At 33.0% G+C, this 12,159-nt stretch overlaps 1 protein-coding gene across 5 annotated transcripts in view; it reads right to left on the bottom strand.

The window, feature by feature from the left end:
• NCKAP1 (NCK associated protein 1) overlaps positions 1–12,159 on the bottom strand; it is a 108,810-nt gene that overhangs the window by 82,746 nt on the left and 13,905 nt on the right. For 3 of the 5 annotated variants that reach the window (XM_019461387.2, XM_019461436.2, XM_019461406.2), the window contains exons 2-3: positions 8,639–8,656; positions 7,473–7,583 (exon numbers count right to left, since the gene is read on the bottom strand). In XM_019461387.2, the coding sequence (XP_019316932.1) occupies positions 7,473–7,583; positions 8,639–8,656 (129 nt within the window). The remainder of the gene's footprint in view (positions 1–7,472; positions 7,584–8,638; positions 8,657–12,159) is intronic. The other 2 variants (XM_019461414.2, XM_019461430.2) reach the window with 1 other exon arrangement.

The following is a 12,159-nucleotide window of genomic DNA, read 5'->3' as shown; positions in this document are numbered from 1 at the left end:
CTGCATTCTACCTAACACTACACAGAGGACTAACATCGTATACTATTCTATTTATTTTTTGCTAAAGACCATTAGTATACACATTTAAAACATTTTTAGCCCAAGATGACTGCTAGGAAGAAGAATAAAGAAGAATAAGTGTTTTTGCAACATCTCTTATTTACTCCACTATAGTTTCTTTTGTCGCCTTTTATTCTGCATCTTAGCAAAAATTTTTTGATCTGACAAAAGGTAAGACCAGGGCAGCCATGATAAACAGAAAGAAACCATACTAACGGTGCTCAAAGGGTACCAGGCTAAAGTAGCTAAAGCTCCCTTCAAACAAATAACCAAGAAAATAAAAATTAAAGATCAACAAGTGATTACATATTGGTAATATCCTTTGTTATTAGGAAGGGCATCATAACCAACATTGCAGCCAAAGGGACAGTTTGGAAAATAGCTAAAAAACTATCACTAAGGGCAAGATATAACTAAGAAATTTGAGGAAAATAGAAAGATGATTGCAAATGCCAGGAATGCATCTCCTTGGGGGAAACCCCAGTATAATGCTCATTAGCAGTCTCATTTGCAGGAAAACAGAGAGCATCAATGAGCTGAAGAGGTTATGATTAGAGTTTAGTATAATTAGAATATATAGTACACAAAATTCACAAAATAAAGTGATTTCAAAGCACATGTGTTTTGGGATCATAGGAATCAACCCTGAGAATACAATGAAAGCCAAAAAATACACTCACATTCAAATTCTGTACACAGTATCAGGGGATTCCCAAATTCTGTGAAAACTCCATATAAAAGCCCAGGTAAAAACCATTATACTTGGGACAACAAAGAGAAGATGTCCCAAGATGAAAGCTTTGCAACAGACATGAGCAAACTGTCCACAGAGGAGTTAGAAGACAGCAAGTTATAGAAGAGTGGGCTCCATACAAAAAGGAAAGCTTACATAGGTGATATGATTATTAGGATGGATAAATTTTAAGAATTCTATCAAGGCACATAACTGTAAGTCCAGAAATCATGATATACCTATGAAACAAATTTAACTACAAAATAATTCTGGATGAAAGAATCCATTTTACTTTAATGCTAAATATACTATAGATATACACATAAATAAATTATTTTAAGTCCAATGTGACAATGGAATGAAGAATACAAACTAAGCACTCAGGTCTTTACTAGTTGCTAATTTTTGGAATCAGCACAGAAATCAGTCTCAGAACATTTTATGGTTTCATAAACAAAAGAAAGCACTAACAATTTGGACAGTATTAAAGTATAAATGACCAAGGGTGAGGGCATAAAAACAGAGAACTGTACTATGTGAAGTTCAAAAAGGAAGTAACCAATGATCCAAAAATATTAACAACAAAACTATCAAATATCAAGAAGAAGGGAGAGTAAGTAAGGAGCAGGAAATCGAATGAGCTCAATTATCATCTTCTGTAGAAGAGAATTTATAATAGGCATTGTCTAACACTGGCAAATAAATTTATAAAAGAACAAGCATATTCCTTATAAGACGTTCCTTCTGAGAAATATGACTAGGGTGGGAAATAGTGGATAGGAGATATACCCACTTTTCATCTCAAATTCTTCTCAAACTATTTGGCTCATTACCATGAATTTATGTTATTTAGGTATAAACTAAAAGGAAATTTAAACCAGTTTAGGTAGGTCATTAGTGCTAATGCAATTCCCTGCCAGCACTTAACCTATTTCAAATACTTTTCAAATATATCAAAGCATGGCTTACTTGTGTCTTTAACGAGGGGTTCATTCTTCTATTTATTCTGTTTATTCAAGTTAGAATTAAAGACTATTACATGTAGAAGAGATATTAAATGAATATTGATGATACCTTTTTAAAAGAATAGACACTTTAGTTCTCATTGTATTAAAATTCTTTCAATTTTGGCACAGTTTACTTGGTCAAAACCAAATATTTAAGTTTACATTAGGGTATTTATAAGATATACAGAGAGACATATTGACTAATGACAAAATATATCCTCCAAATCTTGTTATATTATCTTATTATATGATAATTCCTTTTAAAACCAAAGCATTTCTTGCTGGCCTACTACATCCTAGTCAACAGAATTCAAAGATGAGTGCTTAGGGCAGGAAAACAGAGATGGGAGTTACCACAAAGAAACAGATTAGTGTTCTGTTTGGCCTCTCTTGTGTGGGGAATGGGGAGTGGCAATAGGAGGAGAGACTGGAATGGCAAGAAAAGCAGTGTTTGGATTATCACAGCATTTGTCCCAGCAGGAGACTCGGACCTGAAGGGGATAAATTCAAGACATTATTGAAACTGACAAGTATTAAAAATGATGAGCTCTAAATCACCAACTTGACATTTTATAAAAGCCAAAGGGGAATCTAAAAATTCTAGTTTAGATAACCAAGTGGAAGATGATGGCTCAAGGCAGAAAACATAGAAGAGAAACAAAATGGGGAATAATCATGTGTTCAATACTGGATACAAAGTTTGCTATCATTTAACTTGTGCAGCTGTCCAAAGGGTAGCTGGAATCAGACCTAGAATTTCAGAACCCAGAAAACAGAAGAGTAGATTACTTAGTTGAAGCAATGGAAGAGAAAGTTTTCATACATATATACTGCTGGGGGTGGGGTGGGAAGGAGTCATTTAGAATTACCCACATTTAAAGGGCAGCTAGAAGAAAAGCCAGTGAAGCAGACCAAAAAGTCAGAGGGGTAATATAAATAACAGCTTCCATTTTTCAAAAGCAATTTGTCACACAAATCTGTGAAGTACTGTAGGAGATATTAAACTGCTTCTTGAGATTGGTATTATCATCATTTTAGAGAGAATAACAAAGAGGCTTTAAGATGTGAAATACCTTACTCCAAATCATTCAGCTAATAAGCGGAAAGACCAGAACTCAAATTCTGTTTCACTGACTCTAAAGTCCATCCTCGTAACCAGTATACTACCACATCATAACGGAAGCCAAGACAAGACAAGCTAGAAACAAGTAAATTTCCTCACCTCTTCCTTCTACTAACTAAATCACACTGCATGTGTCAGGGTTTCCCTACATCTGTCCTCAAGTCCACCAGCCCACTCCCAAAACACATTTATGTTTTTAAGAAGCTGGGACTCATCTTATTCCAGTTTACTCTCAGTAGTATCATTAATGAGATGTATCTGTGTAGCTCCACTAAAAAGGATAGTTAATTTTTAGCTAACAACATAATGAAGTTAAAAATTTATTGGTAAGTTTGAGTTCTGACATAAATTTTAAATAATGATTGAATAAAAGAAATCTTATTCACTCATTCAAACATTTATTTACTGTCTCTTATGTACCAAGCACTAGGGATAAAAAGTTATTTAAAAACAGATTCTAATGCTGTCTCACAACCAACATTAGAGTTGCTTTATTTTGTCTTTACTTGAGTAACCTTGCAAGCTACTTAAAATATTTAATTTAATACATAATATCCTGTAATACTGTGTTCCTTAAGAAAAAAGTTAACACTTATAACACAAAATATTCCTCTAAGTTTGAAAACTTAATTTTCATATTATTTCAATAATGGCCTGTTTCTCAATCTAGAATCCCTTATATTATTCTTGTGGCACTCTCCTCACTAACAAGGTCTTCACTCTTAGGGAATTAAGACTTAATTCAACATACACATATCATTTTGTCATTAATTTGGGAATCAAATCCAAAATTTTATACTAAAATGTAGGTAAGTAGGCAAATCCTATAATGACATTGTTGTGTCAGATATTTAAACTGTTTTAAAAAACAAACTAGCTTTTAGATGGAAATACAACACAAGAACAAAAGGGGTAAATAAAGTTTGAAATATTTTAGGAAACATTTCATAAGAAATGTCTTAACATACATAAACATGATCATTTCCTTAAAATGCTCCTTAGAATTTCTTGGACAAAACAATTTCTACCTGTTAAAATATGGAATTTCTACTATTTTCTTTACCCAGGAAAATAACAAATTTCCCTCTATATACTCAGAAGAAACTTCTGGGAAACCAATTTTACATCCACTTGCAGTCATCCTTTCAAAATACTAGAAGATTATCATGTTATAAATTAGACAATCTCTCTGCTCAGAAATGCTTTCCTTAACCTAAAAATAAATTTAAAAATCTATTAACTCTATTAAAATAGCCTGGCACAGGGGCGCCTGGGTGGCGCAGTCGGTTAAGCGTCCGACTTCAGCCAGGTCACGATCTCGCGGTCCGTGAGTTCGAGCCCCGCGTCAGGCTCTGGGCTGATGGCTCGGAGCCTGGAGCCTGTTTCCGATTCTGTGTCTCCCTCTCTCTCTGCCCCTCCCCCATTCATGCTCTGTCTCTCTCTGTCCCAAAAATAAATAAAAAAATGTTGAAAAAAAAAAAAAAATTTAAAATAGCCTGGCACATATTAGACACGTAGTAAGTGCTACTATAGTTACAAAACTTTTATTCATTTGAATTTTACTTAATCAGCCTACTTTGAAGCCTACGGGCACATTTAGTTCAACATCATGACTCAGGGAAACAAAACAAAACAAAACAAGACATCCTTTGGCCCAGACTTTCCTTAAATCCAGAACTGGAAGAGTCCAAAAGTTTCTAACTGGTCACAAAAGGGCCCGAGCAAGACAGCAAAACTGACTCAACAGAACCCAACATCATCATTGCTGAGGCTATGTTAGGAACCAATCTGGCTGTATCTGTTAGCAGTGTCCTCCCTTTGTTAGAATACCAGATAACCAGGTTATCTATCAGCACACAGGTAGCCTTTTTGTAGGAATCTACTCTCAGAAACTTCAAAATAAAATTTGTGCTTAATTTTTCACCAAAACAGTATTTTTGTCTGCCTTTTCTAAAACTGGGGACAAGTTAGTGCTTACCAGGAATTCTCCCTGATTTCTGAGATAAAGTAAGCATGCTCTGTGATACATATTTATATAGTGACCCAAAGACCAGGAATAGGAAGGAAAAAAAAAACAACCATGGTATCAATATATTTTTTTCAGTTTACTTAGCACCCAGAAATCTGCAAGTTTCCATCATTCCCAGATGCTACTGCCATTCCCAGTCCTGACACCTCCATTAACTACTTCTATGAAATTAAAAAATAATAACAAAATGTCACTCATTTGTCATTTCCTAACCCAAGTTGGCTAGGAACTTCTCACCAGGATTTATCAAAACTGAGATCATAAAACCTCATAAATACCCAGTATATAATACTTCAGTAGGCAAAAAACAATACAATAGCATTACAAGAGATAGTTGTAAAGGCCGTATCACAAAACTGAGACTTTGAACAAAACAACCAAAGTAAATTCTACAAGCAGCATAATATCCAACAATATCCAACTGATTTTATAGGTTAAACAAAAAATTACCACATGACCCAGTAATTCTACTTCAAAGTATACATAAGTTCACACAAAAACTTTTACACAAATGTCATTGCAGCATTATTCATAATAGTAAGCAAAGTAGAAACAATCCAATCATCAATTGATGGATGGATAAATAAAATGTTATAGCCACAGAACGGAATTTTTTTGGCAATAAAAAGAAATGAAGTACTGATACATGCTACAACTTGGATAAACCTTGAAAACATTATGCTAACAGAAAAGCCAGTCACAAAAGACCATGTTATAGGATTCTATTTATATGAAATCTCCAAAACAAGCATACAGAAAGTAGATTAGTGTTCGCACAGGGATGGGGGATTAGCAGGTGTGAATGCTAATGGGTCTGGGGTTTCTTTTTGGGCTGATGAAAATGTTCTAAAATTGTGGAACTAGACACACAACTCTGTGGATGTACTAAAAACTCACTGAATTGTATACTTTAAATGAGTAAATTGTATATATGTGAATTGTACCTTAATAAAGCTATTACTTAAAAAAAACAACTTTGTGCTGCAAAAGTTGAGAAGGGAAGTACAAATTTAGAAAAAACAAGAAACAGCAGCATTATTATAAAGTTTACCCCACAAATCAAGGAGCAAAGACTCTTAATTTACTCTTTAACAAAATATGTTACTGTTATGAAAACTGTATTTAATCAGATCTTGCTAATTTTCTAAGAAAAAACCTCATATTTAGGAACTATGCTTATTCTCACATGGACATTTACACACACACACACACAAATTAAACTTAAATGATTCCCTGAAGAGCTCATATCACAGAGATTTTATAAGCCAGGAGAAACAGAAGTGTATATGAAACTAAATGTAAAACGATTCTCATAAACCCTCTCTCATTCTGAGTATATTATTTCTCAGATAAGTCAGCTAATTAATGTCAATAACTAAAAAGAGTCTCCACACAAATAATACTGTTCTTAAAAAGTGTGTACTTTGAATCACCCATTTGTAATCAGGAACTAGTTGTCATACCTTAATATACCAATTACAAAACATATTCTATGAAACAAAGAAAGACCTCTATTAACCTGTACTCACAAGAAGAAACAGAGACTTTAACCAGACTTTATTACTTCTGACTGGTATTTTCCCTCTACATTAAAATATTTTTAAGTAAAGGTGATATCAGTAAGTTAAATATGAATCTTCAATAAAAATACAGGATTTAAGGAAACTAAAGGATGACAAAGTTTTTTAAACAGTTTCTCAAAAGTAGGAAGACCATATGTAAGAGGAAATTTCCATACAAAGTTTGTACATAAAGAAAAAGAGAGCAAAGATTGTAACACAAGACTACCAAAGAAAAATATTTAAAAAGAGAAGACATGTAGAAAGATTCCAACAACAAAATTTATATGGAAAGAACATGGTAAAATAAAAATTAGCTCTAATTTTCTAAAATTCGTTTTTATAGAAATTATTATAAAGAACTACCAAAGGATTATGTAAACATATCAGGATTATGTAAACTCTGAATATGATTATATTTTGATATACTAAGAAAAACTACCCCATCTGAAGAAAGTAATATGGAAAAATAAAGATCCTACAACATCACCTAGTTATATTATTTTTCAGAAAGTTTTCTCAAACATAAAAATATTAAAGAAACATATATTTTATAACTAAACATAGCTAATTACTAAAAACAATATAAGCTCTATGACACTTACTAATTTCAAAATAGTGTATGATTATTAGGAAAAACTCCCCAACTAGTCATGCAAATATCTGGAACATAAACATATCTATTACCTTACTTTCTGTTGCAACTTGAAAGTGAAGAAGTATGTAAGAAATTAACATCTTATGTTTTGTATGATAAAACGGTGACATACTTCAGTCATTTTTCCCAGTTTTAAAGATAAGAATAGTGTCTGTGTCTCTAAAAGTCATTCATCAATGTACATAATTGGTATACCAAAATATAAAGAGTTAGACAAATAAGAACTATTTCAAGTATTAATCTAACCATTACTTTCCCTACTGATGGTTAAAATCAAGTAGCACAAAAATTTCTATGACTTACATTGTTGTTGCGAGTTTCTACAGCAGGGAACTTTCTGACTATGAATTTCACAGCAGATTCCAGATTTTTGTCAATAAGGTAGGATGGTTTTGCCTTGGGATCTCCACATGCCTATAAAACAACAGTAATAAAAAAGTGAAATGCATCCTTGTTCTAAAACCAACTAACTAATAGCAAATCTGTAATCAGAAATTAGAGATATTTATTGTTTTTGGTGAGCAGGTGATAAAATGAATAGGCAAAGTGCAGGGATTGTCACAGCTGAAATATGCAATGGGAGACAGTACAGAGATGTTCTTCTACTGAAAAAAATGCATGGAAAGTTTCAAAGCAGTTAGCGCAGAACAGCAGTGAAGAAAAAAGCTCAAACCTAAAGAAAAAAAGAAAAAGAAAAAAAAAAGTCTTGGTTTGAGGTAGAATTGTATTCATCTGAAGCTAATAAATTATTACAAAATTAAATATTCAGAAGAGTACTGGAAATGTTTCTTTCTAAGTGTTATAAAATAAAAGCTTATGTTTAAATGTCTTTTCCAAAATGTTTTCCTCATTCATTTTAAACATTTTAATACAAGAGCCCTAGTTCAAAAGAACTGGAAGCTGCTAAATTGTCTTTATAGTACTCAAGTGTGTAACCTGTTCCTCTGAACACCTGAGTTACAACAGTATTTTTCCATCATACCGGCAGCACATCAAACAATGAATCTGTATCTGTTCTAGATCTCATAAGCACAGAATAAATGGGAATGTTTACATTTTGACCACATCAGCCATATAGCATTCTCTGTAGTAAACTGTAAAGCATTATACAAATGTAAGCATTAGAAAGAACTTTTTATCTGAACTATTAGCAATACAGAATATAATCAGTACTATTCAGTGGTTCGTTATGCAACATTTAACTAACTGCTTGCTAGTGAGATGTTATTTCTTAGGGAATTAAACTATAACATTGCTATTTAACTTCTCATTGCATTTTTTTTAATGTGTCCTTTGAAAAGTTTTATCTCTCTACTATGTGTGAGGAAATATCATATTGCAATTTAATGTTTTTTTTTTTCATCTTTTACTATGGCTATGTTGTGAATTGCAGAAAGAGAAGTTATGAAACATGAAACTGATCTGAAAGCGGGCAAGCGGGCAAAGGGAAGGTGAAAAGCTTTGCAAACCTTCCAAACTTGTCCTTGCTGGGGAAGCATTGTAATAAAAAGAGAGAAAATTACGTGTAAACAATGATTGTCAAACTATGACATACGTTTCAGTAGAGAACTTATGCACCGCAGACTATGAATAACAAAACAAGATTAGAACTATATGGTGCTACAATTTTAAAGGTATTCTAAGTAGCGAGTTTAGTATACAATAGATTTTATAGAGTTTACACTATTCATATATATTTAAATACTACTGTGTACGTGTACAACCATGTCAGTTTCTTGGTGCTCTTTCTAAATCAACTTAAAATAATACTAGCAGGAAGAATGAAGACTACATGCAACTATAAAAACAGGAGCAAAACCGTCAGTGAAATTTTACATACCTTAAAAAGAAACGGTAGCCAAGAATAAAAGTAAATTGTTATTGGATGACTTTTGCACTTCAGCCCAAACTGAAACTATTTTTCAAAAATCACCTAACTCCCTTCCAAGTCAAAGTATAAAAATCAATGCAAACATTCCTGTATTTTCCAAATGGAAATAGGAATGCATTAAGAATGCTCTTAATTCTCAAACGTAAGTAGATAAAGCAAAATTAATTTAAGAAATTTAGAACTTCATAATCCTTCACGAGATTGACACAAGGCAACTATGCAAATTCTATTTCAACATCATAAATACTAAAATATATCTGACTTTTCTTCAGAGTAGACCATCATTTATTGCACATAAACTAATTTGCTAATTAGTCCACCTCCCCAAAAATATTATGCTATATAATAATAACTAAGAACCACATACTAAAATTCTGTCCAAACAGAAATACCTAGATTAGCATTTCCTTACACCAATGATACAATGAAAATCAAGTTTCCTAAATATTGCCTGAGGTGGTGCAGAATCCTAAAGTGATTCCAAATTACATTCAGTTTATTTTTTTATTACATTCAGTTTTTCAATGAAATGTTTTATCCTCCATATTCTAATATTTAAAAATTTAACTATCCATTCTAACAATATTAGTGACTATCTAATAACAAAAATACTATAGACTACTATACCCATTTCCCATGAGCACAAATTCTACTGTAGAAGAATTTAATCAAGTATCTGAAAACTAACATATATGTATGCTCACATATATACGTGCTCAGGTGAGCATGTACATATAAGAGGAACTCTTCCTTCTCCCTCTAAAAACTAAAAGAATGGAATTTCATTTCAATGGAAAAATAAATGGTTGTATAATCTTTCCTTGGAATTGATTTCCCTATTTCCACCCTGCTCAATGAGCCATAGCTAAACATACGATAGCGGGAGACAGAACACAGACTCTAAAACTTACTGGGTTTTAATCTTCACCACTTACAATCCACAGGACTTGAATATATTACAAAATATCTCCTAGTCTCAGTTTCTTCATGTTTAAATGAGGAAGTTAGTACTTACCTCATACATTCATTATGAGGATTATAAAAGAGATAAACTGTGTACAATATTTAGCTGAAGGACTGACACATAAGTGCTCTAAAATGCTCTAAAAATGCTCGTTGTTGTCAATAACAGCTACAATAATTATAATTACTCAAGTAGAAGTCTCATGAATAGTAATTGCAAAACAGTATTTATCATAGTATATGGAACTAGAAATAATGACTACAATTCCCTCTTCTAATCACATATTTCCTTCATTTGCCCTACGTCTACCAAATTTGTTGCACTTTTACAGTTTAACCTAATAGTTAAGAACATGATTTCCAAGATATTCAAATCCTAGCTCCATCACTTCCTAGCTGCATAACCATAAGCAAGTGATTTTACTCCTCTATGCCTCAGTTTTTCCATCTGTTACATAGGTTGATAATAAATACAATTTACCCTATAAGGTCTTTAGCCCCATTACATGAATATCTGTGTGTGTATGTGTGTGTGCATGCATGCAATTTACAGATAGTTAGCATACCACGAGCACTCAGAAATGCCAATAAAAAATACAGGGTTCATAGGTACTATACAAAAGTACTAGACCTTATTTTATTTTTTCTGAAATCAACCTGCTTGATTTATTTAAATACCAACAGAGACACTGTGTAAGGAAAACTCAAGCAAAGAAAAAAAAAAGTACAAGAAAAAAACAATGACCTGACTAAAAGCTAACATCTAAGTAAATAAATACATCTAACAAAAAGCCGTACTTAATTCAGTTAAAAAGGATTTCCTACTGGGGTGCCTAGATGGCTCAGTCAGTTAAGCATCTGACTTTGGCTCAGGTCATGATCTCACGGTTCATAAGTTCGAGCCCTGCATTGGGCTCTCTGCTGTCAGCACGGAGACTGCTTCAGATCCTCTGTCTCCCTCCCCCATTCACTCTCTCTCTCTCTCAAAAATGAAGATTTTTTAAAAAAGGATTTCCTACTTGGGCGCCTGGATGGCTCAGTTGGTTAAGCGACGGACTTCTGCTGAAGTCATGATCTCGTGATTCCTAAGGTTCAAGTCCCACATCAGGCTCTGTGCTGACAGCATGAAGCCTGCTTGGGATTCTCTCTCTGCTCCTCCCCTGCTTGCCTGCTCTTTCTCAAAATAAATAAACATTAAAAAAGGGGGGGGGGGGGGAGGGGGATTTCCTACTATACCAAAACAGTATAGCAAAATTCCAAGTAACCAGCTGTCTCAGTTTATAAAAATTAATCTTCTTCTTCCCCACCCTAACTCAGCACATTTCATTTTCAGGATATGCAGGACAAAGATATCATAAAATAACAACCTGTATTTCAAAAACACTGTCTGCAGTTGGTACCTATGAAACTCTACCTCATCCTACAACTACAATATTACACAAAATTAATCTTTCACTCTCAAAAGTATCATCCTTTGAAGTGGCACATTTAAGAAAATGACATATACTACTGTACTTAGTTATTAACACATTTTACAGTAATACATATCAAAAAGGCTTACCATAAAGACTGAATCAAAAGATTTAACAAATTACCAATTAAATTAAACTTTTGAATAAAACTTTTGAATACTTCTACCATGCCACACACACCAAAAAAGAAAAAGAAAGAAGGAAAAGGTGAGTACAGGGCAAAATTGCATCTAAATAACTGAACTTATAGCCCTACTGAAAAAAAAAAATTTTTTTTTTTTTTTGCTTAATTGGCTAAAAGAGCTACTTCACTAGAGAAAAAGGACACTATATCTGAACCACAGAATTTAAAAAAAAAAAACCCCTCTCCAAAATCTTGTTTATCTTGACTTACCATGCTTTCATAATGCATAAAATACTGTAATTTAAAATTCCAGAAGATCTAAAGCAAATTTAAATATTTATATACTTAAACTTCCAGTTCTCACAATTGAAATTTTATTTTCTATGAATATTCTACCTATCTTTAAATTCAACAAGGTTATGACTATATAAATTTTTTTAAATATTTATTTTTGATAGAGAGAGACAGAGCACAAGTGGGGGAGGGGCAGAGAGAGAAGGAGACACAGAATCCAAAGGGAGCTCCAGGCACCGAGCTGTC

Source organism: Panthera pardus, unplaced genomic scaffold (assembly GCF_024362965.1).
Source record: "Panthera pardus isolate Hobbes unplaced genomic scaffold, ASM2436296v1 HiC_scaffold_10, whole genome shotgun sequence".
Lineage (NCBI taxonomy): Eukaryota > Metazoa > Chordata > Mammalia > Carnivora > Felidae > Panthera > Panthera pardus.
This window is presented reverse-complemented; position numbering and strand designations above follow the sequence as displayed.